Genomic DNA, 24,975 nt, shown 5'->3' on the forward strand with positions numbered 1-24,975 from the left:
GAAGAGAGCAGCCTCCTCTGTCTTGGAGATTCCGCTGCAGCACATGCCCGGCTAGCTGACGCTCATTCCCCTGAGAACTGACCCGCCACCACCTCTCACTGCCTCTGCCCGGTCACCGGGGAGGGGTCCCAGCACAGCCGGAGAGAGACACTGCGTGTCCTGCTTTGGGAAGCTACAGCTTACACAGCAAGGACTGGGCACCTGGCTGGTAGGTACCAGGAACACGCATGGGAGTGGAACTGAGGGTGCTGAGGCTTAAGTGGTTGTAGAAAACCAGGCTGGATAGGGGAGAATTCACTGGCATTGGGCTGTCATTCCTTACTCAGGATTCAGTGTTGTGGCAAAGATATCTGGAGCTGGTTTTAGTAATTTCCCGAGATGGTTCCTTGAAGCTTGAACTGATGGTGGCGTGCAGTCAATGGGAAGGAGATGTCTTGGTTTAGTTGAGACTATTGTTGAAGAAAGGGCCTGCCACATTTCACCAATGTGAACGTCACCAGTTTTTAGGGTTCCAGGGGTCAGGACACTCTGGGACAGCCCCTTTAATATACATGACATGCTGTTGCATCTCACATTTCCTTCCACTAGAAAAGAGGCGTGGAAGTTGATGAGCCTTTTTGGATTTTAGACAAAGAAAACTTGGGAATACTGCTTCACACTATATCAAGTGACTCTGGAGGATGCAATTTGAGTGGGGCCTAGAGAAGAAAGTTCTCTGTAACAGGGCCAGGCTGTGGGTCAAGCGGTTCTGTCTGTGGGGCCCTAGGGTCCAGCAGATCTGATGACACAGGAGCTGTTTGCCGTGGACGTGGACGCCGAGTGGAGTCTCTAACGAGGCCCCACAGGATGATCACCGCACAGACCTGTAGGAATCTAAAGCAAAGCAATGTTCTCTTTGACCCTCTGCTTGAAAAATAGCTCCCAGAGTGCTACCGGCCTCCTAGCAGAGGCTGAGCATCTTACTGGGGGACACCAGGTGACAGTGCCACCTGAGATGCCCATCATGGGTGTCATGAGCGTCTCTGAGTCAGAAGGTGAGTGGACATGGCAGAAATCCATCATATTATGGAAGTGGAACATCTGGGACCAGGCTCAAGCAAATCTGGAAGATATGAGGAAATCAGGTGAATCGGTGCCCAGAATCCCAGGGCACCTCCTTTCGCTTCACTGATCTCTCTCCTTCATCCCACACCTATGGACTCATGGAGGGGTTCCGTATGGCCAGCTTATGGAGGAGGAAGGACGAAAGCCTTGTTTACTGACGCGGGCCTGCTATGTTGGCACTAGCTGGAGATGGGCTGAGGCTGCGTTGCAGCCCCGCTCAGAGCTACAAGCAGTACACTGGGCTGTGCCCTTATAAAAGAGGGAAACATGAGCTGAGACAAACGTTTACACTCCTGGGTAATAGGGAATGGCTTGGCTGGTTCAGAGGACCGAAAAGAATAATCCTGGAAGATAGATTACTGGGGTCTAGGGAAGGAGGACATGCACGGTCCAGCAGGAGTAGAGTCACAGCCTGCCGATCCACATTTTAATGCCCACCAGAAAGACCACAGATCAGTCTCGCGGGAATCAGGGGACGTGGATGACCAGTCCTCTCGCTCAGCCTTGCTCCTCAGCCGTCCCTTGCTTGCTCAGCGGGCCCGCGACACCCGCACAGTGGAGGCTCTGCATGGGTCCAACAGCATGGGATCCCTCCCATACAGGACAGCATAGTTATTACTACTACTCAGGGACCAACCCACCAGCCGCAGAGAAGGACGCTGAGTCTGTGTCATGGCACCATTCCTCAGGCCAGCACAGGAACACCCCACCTTCCATCACCTCCTATCACGTCCCCCCTTTCTCACTCCCCAGGACTGCTCAGACCCCAAAAGCACCGGCATTCAGTCATTGCCTGAAGATCTGTCTCCTGGGGACCCAGAGCTATGATGGGAAGGCAGGGGCACCCGGGGTTCAGAGCAGCAGCAGACAGATGTGTCACAGGTTAGGATGTCTGAGGGCAGAGCCCAGCCCGGCTTTAGACGCTAGGAAGGACATTTGTTTCTCTCATTTCTCCTACTTGCTAACATAAGTCTGGAAGAAAGAAAGAAAGCTTCCATTCCATGCTCAGAGATGAGGCTAAAAATGCCCCTCCCTTAAGCAAAGGGAACTTGGTGCCCTAGATCACACTAGAGTGTGAATGGCAGATACCAGCTCTCTCTCAAAGGCAGAGGAAAGGAAACCAGAAAGCAGAGGGGGGGCTCTGGGTGCTTTAAGACAGGGTGAGGGAGTGCCACTGAGGGGATTACCTAGAAGGAGACCCAGGCTGAGAGTAGGGCAGGCGGGATGCCAGACTGAGCCCTGCTGATCACAGCTGTGGGGCCTCAGGTGCATCACTTTGTAGAATGAGAGGGTTGGATGACGTGATCTCTAAGGGTGCCTGAAAATGCTACATCAGGATGGACAAGATAAATCAAGTAGGTCCTTCCTCCTTCCTCCCATACTGTCTCTTCGCCCACCCTGTCCCATCCTCCCTCCCAGGAGCTCTGAGGGCAGACACACCCTCCCTTGACGTTACTAGCCTGTTGAGGACAGATCCTGCTCACAATAAGGAGCACCCATTGTCACAAGGAGAGCCGTGCTGGACACACAGCCCCGCCCTCATTTCTCCTGGGTGCCATCAGGGGCCCTGTGGGGGAGATTGTCAAAACGGGCATGGAATATACAGAGTCTGACACCAAGCTGAGGTCAAACGCAGGAAGGCAACGTGGGGATTAAGGTCACGAGGCTGGAAGTGCACAGAGCTGGCTGTGCCCCTTACAGGTAGAGTGACAAGGGCACAGAGCAAGCTCCTCGAGCCTGGGTTTTCCCATCAGTGTGGGTGGGACGCTCGTCCCTGCCTCGTGGGTGTGTGGAGATTTAAGGGAAAGTGCGCAGTAAATGGCAGCTGTATTATCATTGGCGTTTGTTACCGTTATTACTGTTGCATTGTTGTTACTGCCACGCAAGCACAGCCTCTGGAATTCTCCTGACAAAGTGTCAAGTGGGCCATCAACTGTTAGGTGACAGTCCTAACTGAAATGAGATTCGACTCTCAAACTCTGTTTAAATAAGGATCCACGAGTTTCACTTTCTGCTCTATTTCTATGGAAAGAGAAGGAGTGCCCAAGGCCCCTTCAGACTTAATAAAAACTCATAGATGCTGATAATTTTCAGGAAATGGGACCTCAGAGATACTATTACCAGGGCCACGCACTGTTGCATGAGATCAGAGTGATGGAAGTTTTAGAGGTTAAAGCTGACTTTCTCCAGATGTAGCAACAGACTCTGTATCCAGGTGTTTTGCAAGACTCCTTAGGGAGAAATGACACCTGCAGTTTCAAGGCCTAAGACAGTATCTGTTTTTCTGCAGTCATGGGAAAGGGGGAATCATTTTCTCGTCTTTGCTGACATTGTTCCCACTAGCAGTTGGAAGCGCGGACATGTCAAGGTTAAACATCGGGATTTCGTTAGTTTGGACTGAGAAACAGCAGGCCTGAGCAGCTCAAACCTGTGACCTGGAGAGGAAAGGGCAGGACTGACAGAGACGGCAGGGGACGCAGAGCTCCGGTGTCTCCATGAAGCCACGGAGATGCCAGCGGCCCACTCCTCAGCCTCTCAGGGTCACTCCTCGGTCCACGTGCACTCCCCTAGCCCCTTTGGAAAGGAACTTAGCCAGATCCCAAGCCTCTGGGTGCTGTCTCCTCACCTGAGGGGACCCAGGACGCAGACAAGACCCCAACCGCCACTGTCACAGGACCTTCTGGACTGTGGAGGAAATTGGAAGCTGGACCAGCAATTGGTGAGGGGACACAGAGGCCACAAGGAAGAGACTGGGGTTGACAAAGTCTACAGGGACTCAGGATGTCCTGTGTACGAAGGCGTCCAAGAGACAGCACAGGGCAGTGGTTACAAGCCAAGCTGTCCGCCCAGCCGCCCGGGTTGGAACCCCAGCCTGTCCACTTACCAGGTGTGTGACCTCGGGTCACTCCCACCTTGGGCCTCAGCTTCTTCATCTGGGCAATAATCGCACCCACCTCCTAGGGCTGCTATCAAGATTTAGGAAGCTAACTCCTGCCATGTCTATAACACTGTACTGGGGACAGTCAGAGCTCAATAAATTTGAGCTGTCATCGTGCTCATCTCTCATGCCTCACTATCCCCAGGGACTCGGCCCCAAAGAAGTGAGCTTCTCCCCAGGGGCCTCTAGATGGCTCGAGCTCTGAACCCCATGTTGCCCTGCACCTAAATGCACCCAGTATCCATTTCCTCCCCAGATGGAGTCCTCAGCCTCCCGCCAGGAGCCCTCCCCTGCACGGCCCCCTGCGGGCTGAGGAGGGGGGGCCCCCTCTGCTCCCATCCTCTCCGCTCTGCTGGAAGGAGCTCCTTGCCTCCTTTGGGCCTCATCTGAGGGGTCTGGGGAGTCCTCCAAGAGAAGCTACCTCTTCTGACCTGCTGATAAGATCCAATGGCTGGACCGTCAGTCACTGGGCCTCAGCCGTCTCTTCCTTACCCTTGAGCATTTGTTTGGGTGGGTTTGCCATCTCTTTCCAGAAGGAGAGAAATGTCCTATGACACTCCCCACTGTGCAGATCTCATGAGGAAGATTCTGGCATTTTTTGGAATCCCTGGGCCCCAGCATTTGGTCCCTAAGGAACTGGAGTCATGGAGAAGATTCTTGGGGGTGGCATGAACGAGGTGTGCTACTTTGGCATTGGGATGGGCTGGAGCCAGGCCCCGTAACGCTGCTGCAGGCCCTGGGCCAGCCTGCCTTCCCGACCGTCTATAGGAGCCACTGGCCCAATCCTGGGCCTCAGGGATTCAGCCAACAGAATTATGCGACAAGGCTTCCTTGAGCCATGGCACCGTTTTTATTGTCAGTAGGAAAAAGCAACACTTCGGAGATGATCAGCTAGAAAAAAGACTTGGTTGTATTAAAAATGTCAAGTACAAAACTGTTAGGCAAAAACAAAAGAATATTTAAAAGGCTTTTCTGTTAAGTGCTAGGACTTAGAAAATGAAATCAAAATACAGTTCCTTATGCCTAAGAAACTGGGTTATAAAACATGGGCCAAGGATCTGGGGAGAGCGTGGGGAGAAAGCATTCTTGCTGGTTCCTCGTGAAGCCAAGAATCCAGGGTGGGGCGGCCTCGCCCACCGCTTGGGTCATTGCCCAGTGATGTGGGTTCTGTTACCATTGGGTTCTGGGGCCCGGATCAGCCCCACTTCCCCTGTCCAAGTGAGGGCAGCTGATGGCCTGTCTCCCACTCCTCAAGGCCTCAATGTCCCACCATGTCTCTCCTCTTTGGGAAACTGCTCTCCCCGACTCCCTGGGTGCAGCCTTGGGCAGCAGCATCTCATGAGTCGAAGGATAGGACGTCATGCTTGCCTTCTTCAGCACCTTTGCTGGCCAGCTTTGTGGAAGAAGAGAAGAAACACAACACCAAGTGGGATTCTCACAAGCAGCAAAGCGGGGCTTCCCAGTCCCAATCACAAGGGCCCTAAACTGAGTCCTGCCCAGAGCCCAGGGAGCATGAGCCACCGGGGCCTTGCATGTAGCAGAAAGGCAGTGCCATGCAGTGGTTAGAGCACAGGCTTTGCTGTTTCATGGCTCATGTGAACTTGGGCAAATCCCTTACTCAACTCCGTGAGCCTCACGGGGACGGTGGAAGGTCAACCGGACAATGTTTGGAAAGTGCTCAGCCCAGGGGCCTGACCCACTGCCCACTCGCGGTCAGCTTGCCGTCATTACAGCAGCAGTGTGCTGGCTTACTACCATCTTGAGGATCAGAAGTGTCACCAGCACCTTCTTTATCTTGAGTAAAGACCGACAAGTAACAACAGGAGACGGAACTTGAGAAGTCAGGGCTTGGGAGCTAACTTTTAATTAGTAGGATTTTTATAATGTAAGTTAAATAGGAAAGCTCTTCCAAAAAAATCAAGACGCACTTTGAGCTTCCAAAGACAGTCAGCTGTCATGGCTCTGGTACACCAAAGGGCAAGTTAGGTAAAGGACAGCCACCAGCTCTGAGGTTTGGGGTCCCCGCACAGCCACCGGTTCTGAGGTCCAGGGGCCACATGTCCCCCTGGCACATCCCTGCAGCCCCGCTGGGGTCAGTCCTGCTCAGAGGAGTGACCAGGGCCCAAGAAGGGAACTGCACTCCAGGCATTGCTGACCCTGGGCCCCTGACCGTGCCTACTTGGGAGTGACCACACGCATGCACGCGCACACACACGCACATACTTCACAGCCCCCATTTTCTCTGCTTTTTGTATTGCTCTCTTCCCATCCTCCTCCCCACATCCCCTGTCCTCCCACCCGTCTGGGTTCTCACCATCGTCTTGAAGAACTGATTTACTTTCTTCCGTTTGAGCGTCTTCTTGTCGCCGTCTGAGAGAGGAAGGAAGGTCTGGCTGAGGCGCAGGGACGAACCGGTGTCCTCCGTCCCGGGCACACCCGCCGCTGAGAGTGTGAGGGCTGGAAGGAGAGCGGAGAGCGGGCGTGACCTGGTGGGCGGGAGAGGCGTGCCCAAGGGACAGGAAGGGTGACCTGGGGGACGCAGGACACAGGATCCAGGGAGGACGGGTTGTGGCACGAAGCAGGAGGAGGGGAGGCCTGTGTACTGTTGATGCTGTCCCCTCTTCCTGAGGCGTGCCAAACTCCAGGACCCGGGCCTGCCTCCTGGGCTCATCTAAGCCTCGGCCGAAGGCTTCTGGGTGGAAAACGTGGGCGCTGATGTGGGGGACGGTCTCTTGGCCCCAGGGCCCTGACTTCCTTTTGTCCCAAGGCGGGGAGGCAGTGTGAGCTGACTCTTCCTTCCCCTTCCAACACAAAGAAGCTGGATTTCTCGTTTTCCCTGGAGGCAGGGGCCCCACACAGACCGGAGAAACCAGCTGCCTCCTCCCTCCTAAGGACCCTGGGATTTGACAGTGGTCAGAGGGGGTAAAGGCACAGCCTCCAGGCGTCGTGAGGCCTACTGAGCGGACGAGAGTGAACGGCTGGTGCCAGACAAGCGCCGCAGCCGTGTGGGCCGTCCTGCCTGGTGTGAGGACACATTCTGGGGCAGGGGGCCTGCTCTGAACCCAGCCTGCGCCACTTAATCACCTGCGACAGGCAGGAGATTGACATGCTCAGTGCCTCAGTGTCCTCATCCATACAAGGGGCTAATGCCGTTATCCCCATCAGAGGCGTGCGGAAGTGTAAGTGAAATGAGGAAGGAGAAGTAGTCAGCCCAGCGCCGGGCACCGGGCGGCACTGGGAAGACGGCAGCGCAGAGCTAGCAGGGTCCTTGCTGAGCCCCGCCCGCCTGTCCCAGGGGCACCAGGTTGGCCTGGCCCGGAGCCCTGGCAGGGCAGGCCCTGCAGCCTGCTGGGCGTGGGTGGAGCGCTCCCGGCCGTGCCTCGGGCCCCCCTGCGAATAGGAACGGTCGTCTGTGTGCTGTCAGCCTCCTCACAGGGCAGCGAACCGCAGCATCCGCGTAACACACACTCTGCAGCCGTGAAGGGTGGGGTCAGCCTCCATAAGCTCCAGAAACACTCTTCCAGGTCCAAAAAGGAACACGGGGCTTAGGGACAGAGCCTTCTGGCCCCTGGAGAGGCCTGGCTGACTGAGAATAGAGGGACTCCCAGTGATTCTCGAGAACCAGAGGGACAGCAGCCCTCAGCTTGGCTCCAGTTGGGACCTGCTGGGGTGGCTTCACCATAGAGGGTGGGGGTTGGGAGAGCTCAGAGAACAGAAGGGCTCTGAGCAGAGCCTCTTGCCCCCAGCATGCCCAGCCCACTTTGCTGTGCAGACATGGTCGCTGCCCACCCTCCACCCCAGGCTGGTGGCCCGCACTACCTCTATACAGCTCACGCTGTGGGGTCAGGGTGCATACCTGGGATGGTGGGCATGGACTGGCTGGCAAAACTCATTTGAGAGAGGATGGATGCCCTGGGGGGGATGGCCGCATGCTCTGAGAGGTTGGTGTCACTCATGAACTCGTGCTTCCTGGAAAGCTGGATGAATAGAGCACAAACACACATGCACATACACCACAGAGGCTTAATGTAAGGCACCTCTGGGCCCTGACAAGTCAGTGATGAGGGCTTGGCAAAGCTTCTGGACCCAACTCTAGGTTCATTTGTTCTTTTTTATATCATTCCATGCCAGCTTGCCATGTATGGTTGCTCAGGTTGCCTACTCTACAACTTCAGGGATGGAGGATATTCATTTAGATTATCATGGGAATGACACTCTCTAGAATTGTGAAACACAGAAGACTTATTTCCAGCCTTCTGCCCCTGGCAAGAGTAGCCTCTGAGGCCTACTAGGAAGTTTGTGGAGGATCCTTTCTTCACTGGAAGGCATGTCAGCTGGCCCCTTGCCCTTTCATCTGGCCCCCCTCACTTGCCAGGACAGTTAATCCCTTCCCCAGCCCTCTAGGCTCCCAGAATTCCTTCAACAAACCTCCTTCAGGGAGAAGCTAGGATTGAACCCAGGGCTGCTGGCACCGAGTCTCATATAAACAGTACTAGTTTATGAGACGAAATGCTCAAAGGCAGGGCAGTAAGATAGCATCTCTGCGTCCCCAGCGGGGCTCCGGCTACACTGGAGGCGCCTAGTGGAGTCTGGGAGGTCAGTGGTTAGAATGGCCCTGGGGATAGAGGGCCGAGAGACGCACAAATGCCCGCGGCGCCCCCGCAGGGCTGCGGGCCCGTTCAGCTCAGTGGGTGAGCTGCATGGCTCCTCTAGAGCCTCACAAAGCCTGTGCGATGGTGGGAAGGACTCGCACAGGCTGAGTCCCACGGCCGGGGGTCAAATCCTGGCTCTGCCACGTCAGTGCTGCGAGAAGCCCCAGTGAGCACATGCCCTGCCTGCCCCGCAGCCACGGCCTCCGGAACCCCCACCTCACCAGGGCAGAGATGCTGGAGAGAAGCCTGGCTCGGAGACTCGCTGGCGGGGTGGAGGGGCGTCCCGGCTCGGCCACTCACCCGCTTCAGGTCTGACTCGGCTGCCGCCTTCTCGTCGGCGAACACTACGCTGCTCCTCTTGGCCCTCTTCTTGGACCTGCGCAGCTTGACCTCCGGCAGCGTGCTCCCCGGAGAGATGGGCTCCTCTGGCTCCGCTTTCGGAGTCTTGGGGGATCCTAATTCCAGGTCGAAGCTGAACGGCAAGAGGGATGCAGCAGAAACTGCGGTCAGTGCTTCAGGGGAACTGCCTTGCTGGGAGGCAGGCGGCCCGGGGGACCGGCAGGCTGAGCCAATTGTCCTGCAGGGTCGGGGGGTAAACCAGCTAACCTGGCAGAGTTTGGGGAGCCACTGGCTTAATTTTCAAACATTCAGAATACAGAGCAGAACGAAATCGGAGGAAGTGAGGCATAAGAAAGAAAGACTGGTGGTGAGAAGAGAAAACTAGTTAAAAATATGGATCTGGATTCATAGCCAGACATGGCGACTTTTTAGCTGAGTGACTTTGGGCAAATCGCTCAACCTCCCTGAGCCATGATTTCCTTTTCAGTGAATGAAGGTGTTTGCAGTGACCTTGCAGAGTGGCCAGGAGACTAGGTCCAAGGGCCCTTAGCACATTCTTGGCTGTGGGGTGCTGGGTTCCTGGGACCTATTATCAGAGTAGTCGAGCCGGGGGAGGGCTCCAGGAAGGTGGAAGGGGAGAGGCTTTTCTGGGGGTGGGGGAGGGGGACCCCGACAGAGGGCCGGGTGGCTGCAGGAGGATGAGCTCTGGGAGGGGAGGAGGGAGGGCCCGGAGCCCTGGCAGAGGCAAGAAGATGCAGCCTGAAGCTGGCACTGAGGGACAGGGAGTCTGCAGGCTGTGGGCGAGTCCTGCTGGGTCCTCAGGAACAGCCACCTGCCTCTGGGGCCCTGGGGCCTCTAACAATGGCACTAAGGATGGCAGCCTCATGGGGAGATTGCAAGGGATTTAATGAGGTGCCAGGTAGGGAAAGGCTTTCAAACAGAAGGGCGAGGAGGCAGGGCAAGGGCGGCCCTGGGGCAGAAGGAGAGCAGGTGGTGTTGTCGGGGCTGGGCCAGAGTGGTCGGGGTGCAGGGCAGCCTGGGGCCAGCACTGACCTCTCGGAGGTGGTCTTGCTGGGTGTGCTGCAGTCAGAGTTCATGGAAGCCATAGAGATGATGGACATCTGCCTGTAGGAGCGCAGCATGGACCGGGGGCGGCCCACTCGCCGGTCCTCGAAGTCGGGCTGTGGGTAGGAGAGCAGGTGGTCAGCAGCCAGGCCCCACAGTTGGTAGGAGCGGGGTGATGTGGCCTCCACCCTCCTGCCCCCACCCTCCTCCGCCTGGGCAGGCAGAGCTGTGGGGCAGAGCAGGACATCAGGGCAAAAGCTTCCTGGCTGGCTGAGGCTGGGGGTGGTTGTTTGATAAAGGATTTGGGGGTCCTTCATTCCTGGTTCCTGGGAGGTGCTCTCTCAATCCTTGCACCTTCCTGTGACAGAAGTGTCTTCGTCACTCATGGTGGACCCTGTATCCTAATGAGAAGACTCAGGATGGGCTGGCCAAGACCAACCATGAGATTCCAGGGCTGGGGCTTTGAATCTTCGACTATCAGTTTAGCTTTGGGGAGGCGGGTGAGGCTGGAGACTGATTGCAACCACATGGCCAACGATTCACTCAGTCACGCCTATGTCATAGAACCCCGATAAAAACCCTGGACACTCAGGCTAGGGTGCACTTTCCTGGTTGGTATCCTGCATTGATGTGCTGGTAGGGGAGGTGGGGTGACGCATCCTGAGGACACAGAAGCTGTGCGTTAGGGACCCTCCCTGACCTTACCCTATGTATCTGTTCATTTGGCTGGTCCTGAGTTGTATACTTTATAATAACACTGTAATCATAAGTATAGCACTTTCTTGAGTTCTGTGGAATTATCAGACTTGAAGCGTAGTGGGACTCCAGATGTATGACCAGCTGGTCAGAAGTGGCCTGCAGCCCTGGGGCTGGTGGCTGGCATCTGTAGGGAGCAGAGTCTCATGGAGGACTGTGCCCTTAACCTGTGAGATCTGACCTCACCAGGGAGTTGACACCAGAATTGGCTGTGGCACCATGCAGCAAATGTTGGAAGAGGCAACCTGTCTCTAGGAAAAACTCTTGGCCCAGAAGACAAGAGGCGTGAGTTCATCTGCACTCTCTTCCGGTGACTCACTTCCCCTCTCTGGGCCTCGGTTTTCCCATCTGTAACATGAGAGGGTTGGGCCAGACGGCCTCTAACAGACCGCATAGCCTTGACGTTCTAGGACTCCACTTCCTGGGGAAGAGGATAAAGATGTCCCTGTGAGCACCAGTCCAATGGCCCCTTTAGGTCATGGAGTGGCCAAAAGCACTGGCTTTGGAGGCCAACTGAGCCAGGTGCAAATTCTGACCTGCACTCACTTGCTGTGTAGCCTTTGGCAAGTTGCTTAAGGCCTCTGAACCTCCAGAAGAGGGACAAGGGGTTAAAAACCATTCCTACCTCCCAGGCTTGTTGTGAGGCCTTAAACGGCCTAGTATATGTCAAGTGCTTAGATCAGACTTGGCACGTTCTAGGTGCTTCATCAATGTTGTTTTTAGTATTAGCACAGTCCCTTAAGGGCAAGGGCTCGGTTTGTACCTGGTGTTTATCTAGGGGTGACTTTTGAGGGACCACGTTTACAGGAAGGTTCCCCTGCATCATCAGCTCCAGCAATGCTGGCCCTCAGGCCCTTCTCCTCCAGAGCAGGTCCCTTTGCTCTGGTCCCCATGGTCCTCTCCTGCCCCTCTGCCCTGTCTCACCCCTCCCGGCCACAGGGACTGTCCGTACCATCTCTCTGACACCATACTCCTTCTCCACCTTCACTTTCAGGTTCTTGAAACATTCTTCCATCCGGTCGTGGAAGGGCCGCAGATTTTCTGACACTCTTTTCTCATGGATCTTAATCCCAGCTCCCAGGAAGGGGATCTGCAGAGAAAGATGGTAAACGATGAGCCAGAAAAGCTAGAGTGAGTGGAGGGGCCGAACACAGAGGGATGAGTTGCAATTCTGTGCAGGAACAATTAGATCTCCAGACTCCACTGCTTCACCTTGTAGCCAAGCGTTATATTTTCCCATTTCCCCAAGAAGCAGGAGCTTATCCTCTAGAACAATTAGAACAAACGCTCTGGGCTCAGGGTACCAAGCACAACAGAGAGCAGGGATGAGGAGCCAGACTGGAAATAGTGGGTTGAAGGGGAAGTCTGCATACTGCTTGTGAGTCCTTCACTTCCCAGTTCCCAAATTCCAGCAGCACAGTAGCCAGGAGTATCTTCCTATGCAACAGCTCGCAGGATGTGCTCTGGGAAAAGTGAACGGCCCCATGTTGATATAGACATCTGTGGATCACTCAGGTACCATATGGTAATGCCCCCTCTCATGTTCATAGATTTTCATTCAGCTCTTTAGTGCCTCACTCTTAATTATGAAGAGACTGCCAAGGACCACCAGGCACTGGAGGAAATTCTCCAACATGAAAGTCAGAGATCAGAACCAACAGATGGGAAAGGAAGCAAAAAAGGAAGGAAGAAACTTGGAAGAAACAGAGAATGAAGAAAGCCTAAGAAAACATTATTTCTTAAAATTTTAATTAATATATATAAACAGAAAAGATCCTCTATAACATGAAATAAAACAAAGATTTTATATAAATAAAAATAAGGAAGGAATGATAATGGAAATACTACATATAAAAACTTGTGAGATATAAAGTTGTAAATAGAGGCAGATTTATAGCTTTAGTTTTACATATTAGAAAAGACAGAAAGTCAAGTAGCTGAGCATCCATCTAAAGACACTAATAAAGGAATAGCAAATTAAACCCAAAGAGAGTAAAAAGGAAAGAAATAATAAAAGAGTAGACATGAATGAAAAAAGAAAAACTTACAACAGAGAAGACTGACAAAGCTAAAAATTGGTTCTTTGAAAAGACATAATATTGATAAACCCCTAATAAGACTAATAAAAAAAAGAGAAAGTACCAATAATCAATATCAGGATTTAAAAAGGAATATCACTACAGGAAGTACAAACATTATAAAAGATCATAAGAGGATATTATTAAAAAGTTTGTCAATAAATTTAATATTTAGATACAATGGACAAATTGCCAGAAAAACACAATGTACCAAAAAGGACACAAAAGAAACTGGAAACCGAAAATTAATAAATAAGTTGAATAAGCACATATGGCTTCAATGACAAATTCTAGAAAACAGCTGATAAATATTATATAAACTCTTCCAAAAAATTGAAAAATAGGGAATAATTTCCAACTCACTTTTTGAGACTAGGATAACTTTGTTACAAAAATTGAAAAAGGATATTACAAGAAAGGAGAATTACAGGCTAATATTTCTTTTGAGCATAGATGCAAAAATCCAAAATAATACATCTGTGAATAGAATTCAGCAATATCTAAAATTATGATACTTTATGACCAAGTGGGATTTATGTCATACATGTAAGGTTGGTTTAATATTCCAAAGTCAACTAATAAACTTCACTGCATTAGCAGAATAAAGGAGGAAAACAATATGAGTATCCCAATGGATGCAGTAAAGGCATTTGACAAATTGAAAGCCCATGCATGATAAACCAGCAAACCAGGCACAGAATGGAAAATCTTCACAACATCCCACTCTGTGAAATACTGACTTTTGCCCTGACACAGGGACACAGATGTACTCTCTCTCTCCTTATATTCATCAGTGCAATAAGGCAAGAAAAAGGACTAAATGGCATAAGATTGGAAAAGAAGTAAAACTTTTTACATTACCAGATGATATGATTGTATCTGCAGAACATCCAAAAGAATGCACAAACAATTTGTACATAAGTGTATTTTGTAAAGTTGCTGGATACAAGGTCAACATACAAAAAAAATCAATTGTGCTCATATTGACGAACAGAAAGTAAAATTTAAAAAAACAATACCATGTATAATAGAATAAAAAATACTGACTACTTAGAAATAAATCTAATAAAATACATGAAAGACCTCTGCACTGAAGACTACAAAATTTTGCTGAGTGAAGATAAAGAACTAAATAAAGTGAGAGAGATTCCATGTTCATATATTGGAAGACTGAATCTTGTTAGGAGCGATTCTCCCCCAATTAACCTATATCTTTAATCTATGCCTAATCAAAATATCAATGTGTTTTGGGGGGAAGTGAGAAAATTGGTAAGCTGATTTTAAAATTTATATGAAAATACAAAGAACTAGAAGAGTCAGGACAAATTTGAAGGAAACAAAAATCTGGAGTATGCTCTCCACCTGATCTTAAGACTTACTATAAAACCATGGTAATTAAGACAGTGTGTGGTGTTGGTGCAAACGCGGACAAATAGACGAGTGGAGCAGAATAGAAAGTCCAGAAATAGACTGACACATATATGATCATTTTATGTCAAAGTTGGGGAAATAATTGTCTTTTCAACAAATGGTGCTGGACTAATTTGAAATCTATATAGAAAAATAATTTATCCCTTACTTCACACCAGTCAAAATGGATAATATACTTAAATGTGTGAGATAAAACCATAAGCCTTCCAACTAGGAGAATATCTTCATGATGTGAGGGTTTCAGAGATTCCTTAAAGTCGATACAGAAGTGCTGATCAGGGGAAAAAAAATTGATAAATTGGACCTTATCAAAATTATAAACTTCTGTTCATCAAAATACATCATCAAGAAAGTGAACAGGCAAGCCACAGACTGAGAGGAGATATTTGCAATACATATACTTGACAAAGGACTCGTATCTAGAATATATATAAACTCCTATACATTAATAATAAAAGATAATTCAGCTAATAAAATAAGTAAAAGCTTTGAACAAACATTTCACAAAAGGGTTATCCAATTAGCCAATAAACGCATGAAAAGGTAATGCGCATCGTGGCTCACGGAGGAAAGGCAAATTAAAATTAAACTGAGATACCACCTCACAACCACCAGCAAGACTAAAATTCAAAAGACTCAGTATCAAGTGTCGGTGAGAATGTGGAGTAACTCAGACTCGCAGAAGTTGTTGGTGGGAGTGTAAATTGGTTTATCTGCTTTGGAAAACTGTTTCCTGGTTTCCAGTAAGACTAGACATGCATGACCCAGGAGTCCCACTATTAGACCTACGCTGAGGGAACTGAGTGCTGTGTCCACCGAAAGACACGAACAAGAGTGTTCACAGCAACTTTATTCATACTATACAAACCCTAAAAACAACTCAAATGTCCACCAACAATTATTTGCCAGAATGGAAAAATAAATTGGTGTATTAGTGGCATATGTATATTCATACAACAGATAACATTTAGAAACAAAGAAAGAAAAACCTCTGATATATGCAACAACCTGGATGAATCTCAAAGGCATTATGTTGAGCAAAAGACACAGACACACAATAGTACATACAGTATAATACCATTTATATGAAGTTCAAGAGCAGGCAAAACTAAGCTAGGCTGATAGACGTTTGGCAGTATCTACCAGAGCCAGGTATTCTCACAAACCATAACCAAGCAACTCCATCCCTAGCTGTACAGCCGACAGGAATTGTGCATGTGTGCCCAAAAAAGACGTGTATGAAGATGTTCAGAACATCTGATACAATACAATACAATAGCCCCAATTGAAATCAACCCAAATATCCATTAGTTGAAAAATAAATACATTTTGGTATAGTTATACTATCCAGCTGTATAGACTAATATATAACAATGAAAATGAATGGACGATTACGTAGAACAAAATGAATGAACTTTACAGGCATAATATTGAGAAAAATCAGTTAGACACAAAAGAATGTGTAGTGTGTGATTCTATTTATATATAGGTCAAAAATAAGCAAAAGTAAATGATAGTGTTTAGGAATGAGTGCTTCGTGATAAAACCTATTTTTAAAAAGCAAGGAAATGATTACTGCTTTAAAGCAGGAATCATGGTCAACCTGGGGGAGGGCTGGCAGTGACTAGGAGGAGCATGAGAGGGACTTCTGGGTGCTGGCAGAATTCTGTTTCTTCATTTGGGTGGCAGTCACACGGGTGTACATCTTGCGACGAACCAACACGCTGTATATTTTTGTTATGCACACATTTCTGTGTGCAATATTTCAAAAAATGTTTAAAAAAAGAATATACTGTAGCTATCTTTCCATGCCAATAAATATAGAGAAAATCTTCACAAACACAAATTAAGAAGCAATCAATAGAAGTCTGTGAAATCTTGAACACAAAAGGTACCCCAAAAGCTTTAGCTTTTGTTGGGTTGCTAGACATATAAATACGTTTTCCTTTGAAATCTAAGGTTCTTATGTTTTGAGAAAATCCAAAGAGTATCTGATCCCATCAAGAATTCAGCCCCAAGAGGGCCGGGAGCATGACAGTTTTCCAGCGCTCTCTTTCTGCTGCCTGGCACACCGTAGGGGCTCAGTACAGCTAAGTTGTATGAATGGGATGAATGGACTCGGAAGAGCGAATCTGCTGCGTGTGCTAATGTAAAATGGCAGCCTGCACCACGCGCGGGGCAGCACCTTTTGGGTGCAGGTACTCCTAGTGAGGGTACCTGGACTCCAGGTGCGAGGGACGAGGCCCAGGGCAATCTTCATTGCCGGGTTGAGTGGGTCTCAGACTGCAACATGGCGGCGAGAGGCATCCGGACGGTGCTAAGGAGAAGACGGCCACTAGGGGGCGCTGTCTGAAGAGGCCTCGCTAATGGCTCTTAGGGCTGTAACATCTGATACCCTACAGGCCTTCAAAGTCTCCTTTCTTCGTAGTGCCCCTCCGTTAGCGCCCAGACTTTGGTAGAATTTCCTGGGAAGGCACAGCCTGGTGTTAGCTGTGCTGTGAGGCCGAGCTCCATGCTGTGGGTGCAGTGGACACAGCGTCGAGAAGCCATTACCAGGTGACAAGCCCTGCCCAATGGTGAGGCCCAGGTCAGAGACGTGGACCGAGAGTGACACCGAAGAACTAAACAAATTTGCGTGACATGTTGGCCCTCCCTGGGGCACCTCGAAATATCTGAGGAAGGGAACTCATCCCAGCCGGGCCTCCTGCTTCCCAAGCTGGGGGTGGGGAGAGGAATATCACCACTTGAGTATTAAAGGGCATGATGACCTCAGAAGGCTGGGGACCTTGGGATGTTTGGGTTTCACAGGTGGCACAAGGTAAGAAAGGATAGAAAACCTCAGACACACAAAATGCATTCAGGAAACTGCATCTGTGCAGCGCTTGGCGTTTCATTTGTAAAGCCTCACTTTGCATAGATTGGCAGAGGCAGAGAAGGACCTGAATTAGGAATCCTTATTTTAAGAAAGGAGGCTGCACCCAGTGCTTCTCATTCCCTGATTTCCCTAGAGTAACAAAAACCCCTGCCACAATAGCTTGCTTTTTCTTTGCAGGGCCACTGGCAAGAAGTGAGGGAGGGAGGACAGGCAGCTATAGACAGTGGCACTGCTCCCGCAGCCGCCTCCCTCCAGCTCGAGCCCTCTAGAGCCCGCCTGGTCTCTGGGTTTGAGTGGTCCATGGAGAGCAGGATGCTGTTTGAGGAGGGGGCTGCCACAGGCCCAGAATGGGGAGCCTGGTCTTTGAAAGCCTCTGGGGGAGGGGTCGGGTGGACTGTTTCTTTCTCTAAGGAGTGGGAGAGAGGGAGAGAAACACAGAGAGCCAGAGAAAGAAGGGGAAAAGGAGGGAGGGAATTGGAGAGAGAAGAGGAAGGCAAGCAGAAAGAAGAGTAACTTGGGAGCAGGGGCAGAGAGAGGAAAAGACAGAGGGCAGGGATAGAGGCAAAGAACTTCTAGGAGGGAGGGAGAAAGACAGATGCCTGCACAGGAAGAGTCAGAGAGAAGGAGAGCCTGGAGGGAGGGACAGGAGTTTGCGCAAGGAGAGAAGGGATGCGGGGAAGACAGCCCATAGCAAGAGAGAGCAGGGGGAAGGACTGAGCCCTCCAGCTCTGAGGGCTTGGCTCTGGATGGCTGAGCAGCCTGTGCAGAATGCAGGCCCCCTGACCAAAAACCAAACAAACAAAGGCCTCGATTATTTTCAAAACCTGATATCCATCTGAGCATTATCTGCAACAAACTGGGTCAGCCTTAGCAGGAGAGGTGGGGGTGGGGACCGAAGTCTTCCATGATCTGACTGCTGTGCTGCGTGGGGACCTGGCTTTCATTTCAGCCCCACTGGGAACAACCACCTCCGGAAGTCAACATCCAGTACAGCAGTCTTAGCAACACGCGGCATAGCATTGCGGCCTGGCACCCACGCGCACCCCAAGAGTGCAGTGCCCCAAAGCCCAGTTCCAGGACGAGCCTGCTCAGGTGAAACAGTTGCAGAAGGGCTGAAAGCCAAGGCACAGGAGACCAAGTGAAACCAGGCCACACCAGCCAGAGGGCAGCTGAGGGCACGCGAATGGGGAGAGGAAAGGACGGAGGCTGGCCTCTCCCCAGTCAGCTCTGCTTTACCTGCCACGCAATCAGGTCCTTGAGGCGGCTCAGCTTGTCCTGGTCCTCAGGGTGGTCCCTGGTGTAGTCTTCAGTGAAGAAGGCCTGGGAGGACAGACAGGCGTTTGGGGTTTCCTGTTCATTTGGCATAGACCCCGCAACCCATGGCTATGGCACTGGGGTAGGATTCCATTTGAGAGGGGCAGGAATGAAGTCACGTGAGATTGGGTGGGGCACGAGTCAGGGAGCTGTGGGAACTGACATTGTTTCTTCTTCCTGGAGGCTCACATGAGTACCCACTGGGAATGGGCCACAAGCCCTGGGAAAGTAGTCCTCACAGTGGGGTCCCCAGACCAGCTGCATCAGCACCACCTGGGAACTTGTCAGAGATGCAGATTCTCGGGTCCCACCCGGACCTCATGAGTCAGAACCTCTGGTGGCGATGGGGGCAGACCTGAGAATTAGGAAGCCCTGCAGGGGATTCTGAGGCACATTCGTCTGAGAGCATTCCTCCAGGAAAAAGAACTCAGTGAGGAGTTTCACCTGGTGGGTGTTCCAGCTCACCTCACCACCTCCCTCACTGCAGGTGACCTTGGCAGCCCCTAGCAGTTTCTGGGGCTCACGCCCTGCATGTGCGCACGCATATATACAGACATAACTTGTCAGCTTCAGGGCTGAACAAAGGGTTACCAGTGATGACCACTCTCGGGGATCTGAGAGTAGCTGGAAGGACTGACTGGGGGACTGGAAATCACTGTCCCTGAATTATACTACTGTGTCTTATTCTTAGTTTTACATCAATGGACAACACAGAAACGATAATAGGGAATTCACCCTGAGATTTATTCAAATGAGGAGTCCATTTTCCCCTCAGCGTCCCATTAATGTATGGCCTAGGTGAAAACAAAATGAGGACTTTCTACTCTACTTCAGTGCTGGGGAAAGCTATGTCCTCCTACTGAGAAATTGGTATTTTCCCCGAGGGGAAAATATGACTCATATAATTGATGGCATTTCCCTTTTTTGCCATGGATACTAGGAGGCTCAAAAATGGAATCTATAGCTAAAATATGTGGGCATTTATGGAGAGATCTTATGACCTGGATATCTAGATTATAACTCCCCCATTTAGAGTCGATCTCCTAGCCTTTATATTTTCAGACATTCTGAGTTTCACTTCTTTCCATTTGTAGAGGTCATTTAAAGGCATGTACTTTGACTCGTGGTTCCTGTAGCTTAATGATCTGACTCACAGTCATCCTAGAGCCTTCCCTTCACAGAGGTATCTGGATGCGCCCAGTGAAATAAGAGGCCCTTTGGCCCCTGCTCCTCCTGGTCTAGCAGAGTGTGACAATGAGGGTGGGAAGGGGATGAGAGCGAGGCACAGAAACTTTGGAAGGTGTGTAATGTCAACCAAGCTGAAGTGTCCCTTTGGGGGGTAAACAGCCAGTGGATGAGTGATGTGCAGCTGCGTCTGCCCCTGGGCCCTCCTGCCACTGCTCTGCCCACCCCCACCCCCGGGGGCCTGGAGAGCAGAAGCCCTCACCTTCTCGTACTTGGCGAACCCTCCCATGACAGCTGGGTCCACGATCCCATTCAGGAGCATGGAGAGCGGGTTAATGGGCAGGCTTTCGTCACTCTGGTACTGGTTGATCATCATCAGGATCTTTTCATTGGCTGTAGACATGGTTTCGATGGCATTCTCCAGAGGGCTAATTGTGGTCTGTGAAAAACAAGATCACCAAGAAGGAACGGCCTTAGCGCGACGCTTTAAAAATGGATACAACGTGGGCACTGGTTTCATTTGGGGTTGGAATTCAAATGAGGCAGTGCTCCCCGAGGGGCTGTAGCAGGCTCTCTGGTAATTAGTGAGCTCTGGGGCTGTCTGCTGTCTGCTGTCTGGGGAGGGACAAGCTGACTTTTTGCTTGGTGAGAAAGGGATTTCCCTGGGGAGGGGAGGCAGGCGGTGTTGGGCACTTGCTGGGCTTTCAGATGCTGGGTGTGCTCCAGGAGAGTTTTCTCTTCTTACTCCTTGGGTATTGGTTGCGAACCTACTATGTGAGCTGTCAGCTGGAGGGATTAGAGTGGTTGGCAAAGCGATGACCCAGCCCAGCCCGTCGTGGGTCCTAAGACTGGTTGTTGTATGAGGGTCGCTGCTCCAAGGTAGATTGGGTTCAGTTGGGAAGATAAAACTGAACACCTCTCCCACACCTCTTAGAAAGCGATAGACACAGAGCGCCACAAATGCCAATCGGCAAAACAGCGCCGTTCCGAAGAGCATGGGATCTGGAGTAAAAGACTAAAAAGGGAGCCTGCAAACTTCTTCTGTGAAAGGGCCAGATAGCAAATATTTTGGGCTCTGTGGCCATATGCTGTCTGTTGCAACTGCTCAACTCCGTTATTTTAGGGAGAAAGCAGCTACAGGCCATATGTGAATGGATGAGCATGGCTGGTCCAAAAAACTATTTACAACAATTGGTGGCAGGTAAGCTCTGGCCTACAGGTCATAGTTTGCTGACCTCTGAACTAAACAAAACAAATTAAAACTGAGTGCAAACCTTAGCTCTGGCATTTTTTCCTAGCTGTGTGACCTTGGGTAAGTTTCCTGACCCCTCTGAGCCTCACTTGACCCATTGGTAAAATGAGTGTAAGAAAACCGACTTCAGAGAGTAGCTGGTAGCTATTGTTATTAACTCTTGTGGGTGTTAAGACAGAGAACAGTAGTCGTCCTTAAGAAGGGGAGACGCACTGGCAGGGTGGGGTGGGGGCTGGAGGGAAGGGTCAAGTAATCAGAGAAGACTTCATGGAGGAAGGGACCCACAGTTTTATTACGGGTGAAGTGGTGGTGATACAGTGCCTGTCTTGGGTGTGCAGCCAAGATCAGTTGAGACAATATGACAGGTGACTGAGAGCAGAGTTCGTTAAGTAAAATAGTCACAACTATTGGATATTTGAGAAGTGCAGAGCCGGCCTCCAGAGCCGTGCTGTTGGCCGTCTTCTTAAACTGTTTCCTTGAATCCCTGTGAAACCGTAACCTCCTCACTCCCCTGCCTTGTTTCTGGACATTTTGGCAGATGGGTGCTCTCTGCAGGGAGAAGGCCCTGGGAGTAGACTCTCTCTCTACTTCACTGTCACTCTCCTTTCTGTCACACACACACACACACACACACACACACACACGGACACAAATGTGCACTCACACCACACACGTATACACACACCCACAGTGTGAGCTGGAGGGAGGCTGCTCGGCCTGGGGCGGGGGTCCGCAGTCCGTATTCCACAGGCTGCAAGCCACGGTGTAGTTTCTGTCAGGCTCACAGACCGATCCAGCAGGGCTTTCCCCAGCCAAGGCAGACTGAGTTCTGAGGACAACCTCTCACGACCCCTCAGCTCGAGCCCGGCACCTCACCTGGGCTCCAACAATAGGCTGGCTTGTCAGAAAGGCGTGGGCTTAAAGGTGAGTTATTAAAAATGGAAAGTCCTCTTGATTGGCTTTCCTCCTCATTTCTGAAGATATTTTTGAATCCCCAAGTCTTTAACCTCATTATAGCCATCAGGAACAGAGAATGAGAATAAAATTTCCTCTGGTTTCTCACCTACGGGCATTTGTGTAGATGGAGCATAAAGCTCTCAGAGCAGAGTAATGGGGGCTATAGATTTGATGGATGAAAGGCCGGGATGTCAGGAGCTGATAACAGGAATAAAAGCAATGATCATGATAATGGAGAGGGCTCCACTTAGCGATTGCCTCCTGAGTGCCAGCCCACGCTGGGCACGTCACACATGTGCTCTCATTTAATTCCCACAACAACAGGTTATGTCGCTTGCCCCAGGGCAGATGGTGGCAGAGCGGGGGAGAGAACGGGGTGCTCCTGGTCCAAAGACAGGCTTCTTTCACCACGTGCAGGCCAAGCTCTGCCACCAAACTTGCCTTAAATTGGTTGTTAGGATTTGGTCAGGCCCTCAGATCTCTGATCTCTCTCCTAAGCTGAGTCTGTTTCCTTATCAGCAGTAGAGGTGCCCGGCTCGCCGCGAGGGGAAAATGAATTATCGGGAGAAAGTGCTTTGGAGAGGATTTTAAAGGGGGGGACACCAGTCAGAAGATGAAGTGATGGCAATCCCCCGCGATCAAGTGGTGCTTCCTGTTCTTCAAAGGCATTTCCCCCATTATCACCTCCTTAAATCCTTTCAGGGATCCCATGAGAGGCACCGGACAGCGTGATCATTACAGCTGACGTCTGCCATGGATGCCTTTGGCGGTTCAAGTCCCATCTGTGGGCCTAAGTTTTCCTCATGTGCAAAATAATAGGGCTGGACAAGAATCAGGAAGGGATGGAAAACTGGAGAACTGTGGGCCAACCTGGGCCTGGAGAGGTCTATTGTGTAGCCAGCACACGAGTTCTAATTTTTTTTAAATTCAATTCACTTGTTTGCCACAGCGTCCACCACTCCCTGTTGTCTTAATGTGACTATTTCAGATATTTCCATTATCTTCCTGGGCTCTGAAGGTATTTGCATTTGTAGCTCTTGGACTAAATGACCTCTAGAATCCCTTCTAGCTTTGAAATTCCATAGTTTTGCAGTTTCTGTTTTATGGATGATGAAAACTAAGGCCCAGAGATACACAGTGTTTGTCCAACATCACACAGCTAATGACTAAGTTGAGTCTGGGTCTCAGAGCCCTAAATCAGGTCTCGTTGTAAAGACTACACATTCTTAGGGCCAGGAAGAAGGACAGAACCCTCAATAAGTAGAACTTACACTTGAATCCCATCAGAAGACCCCTCTCTGTACAAACAGTACTGTAGTCATACACGTCATGTAGGACGAGATGCAAATTCATGTAACACAGAAACAAATGCTTCGAAATGGATTCGCTTAGCAGGCACGAAGCCTGTGTCTGAGACATCCTGGGATTCTCGGTAACTCAACTGAGGGGGCCTATTAGAGGGAAATCCACTCTGGGCAACTTGTGGGGGGTTTTCCCAGCCCCTTCTACCAGAAGGTATCAGGATAAAAGGAGGGAAACAAAAACGCTACTTCTTTCCTAACTTCAGAATCCTGAGTTCATAAAATAAGGTGACCAGTTCAGACATTGTGGGTGTCTGCATATTGGTTGACTGATGATTGATTGGCTGATGTAGTTAACAGACATTCTCAAGCACCAGTTATGGGCCTGGGGCTGTTATTTGCACTTGGAGATGTGGCAGGGAACAAAACAGACAAAAACCTGTCTTCCTGAAGCTTGCATTCTAAGATGTTCTGTTCTATCTAATGTTCCCGACATTAGCAGTCACACAGGTACATGAGTCTATCAGGAGGGACGGGTGCTTTGAGGAGGACCACAGTGGTGGGGGGAATGGGGGTGCAGGCAGGGCTCCCTCAGGCTGCCCCAGGTCTGAGGGGTTGGCTGAAGGGCAAGAGGCACCTTGCTGATCACCACCAGAGGGCGGGGCACAGCCAACAGCCATGGGCAGAGGCTACAGATTGGTACAGAGTTCCTGATTCCTCACCTCAAAAATGGGACTAATAATAGTATGTACCTCACAGGGTTTTGGAGGATTAGGTGGGATTTTGCCAGAAAGCCCATGACACAATGCCTGGGACACTTGAAGCTCGTGATGTATCAATTTGTCCCATGGGAAAATGGCATGAATAGTTTCTTCCTTTCCAAGGTACTACTTATTGTTGGGGTGGGCTGGGGACACACCGAGGAAGAAGGAGACAGGGTCCAGCCCAGGTATCTGACGTAGGAGGTTAAAGTCAAACCCCACCTCTTTTACTAACCTCGAACAACCCACTAGCTCACTCTGCACCTCAGCTCCCTCATCAGTAAAATGGGAGAGTAGTACTATCCATCTCTCAGTCTGGTTGAGGGGTTTAAATGAGATCATGAATGTGAACAGTTTAGCACATGCTTGTTAAATGTTTGTTGATGGCATCATCGTTATTATATTTTCCCCAAGGTCTAGGCCATGCCTGTGTAAAGGAGATTGGAAGGCCGCCAGGCTGCTGAGTTCACTGGGAGGGAGGTCGGCATTAAGGGCTGGAATGAGATGGTCTCGATGCTGATAATACAATAGCTCGAAAATGTCAGTCAGACCACTACCCTCCTCTTCTCATGGCTCTAGGAAAAGCCAAAGACCTTATGGTGGCCTATAAGGTCCTACATGATCTGGTATCAAACTACTACTACTCACCCCTGCTTGTTCTGATTCAGGCACAAGCATGTTTTGGCCCCAGGGCCTTTGCCCTTGCTGTTCCCTCTGCTAGATTGTCCTCTTCAACATCTGCATGGACCACTCCCTCACTTCCTCCAGGCCTTTGCTCAAAAGTCATTTTATTAAGGAGGCTTTCTCTGACCAGCTTATTTAAAATAGCAACCCCTCCTTCATCACTTTTCTCTTTTATTTTTCTCCATAATGGTTATCACCATTTGACACATTGTATATTTTCTTTGACTTTTTAATCTGTCTTCTGTACTATAATGTAAGCTCCATTGTGAAATCTCCAGGTCTT

At 50.2% G+C, this 24,975-nt stretch overlaps 1 protein-coding gene across 1 annotated transcript in view; it reads right to left on the reverse strand.

The window, feature by feature from the left end:
• Positions 1–4,881: 4,881 nt before the first annotated feature.
• DOCK2 (dedicator of cytokinesis 2) overlaps positions 4,882–24,975 on the reverse strand; it is a 403,039-nt gene continuing 382,945 nt past the window's right edge. The window contains exons 45-52 of the mRNA XM_046668606.1: positions 20,000–20,176; positions 18,475–18,558; positions 11,807–11,944; positions 10,087–10,214; positions 8,995–9,166; positions 7,899–8,019; positions 6,357–6,499; positions 4,882–5,435 (exon numbers count right to left, since the gene is read on the reverse strand). Coding sequence (XP_046524562.1) covers positions 5,379–5,435; positions 6,357–6,499; positions 7,899–8,019; positions 8,995–9,166; positions 10,087–10,214; positions 11,807–11,944; positions 18,475–18,558; positions 20,000–20,176 — 1,020 coding nt within the window. The 3' untranslated portion in view covers positions 4,882–5,378. The remainder of the gene's footprint in view (positions 5,436–6,356; positions 6,500–7,898; positions 8,020–8,994; positions 9,167–10,086; positions 10,215–11,806; positions 11,945–18,474; positions 18,559–19,999; positions 20,177–24,975) is intronic.

This window comes from Equus quagga, chromosome 7, assembly GCF_021613505.1.
Source record: "Equus quagga isolate Etosha38 chromosome 7, UCLA_HA_Equagga_1.0, whole genome shotgun sequence".
NCBI lineage: Eukaryota > Metazoa > Chordata > Mammalia > Perissodactyla > Equidae > Equus > Equus quagga.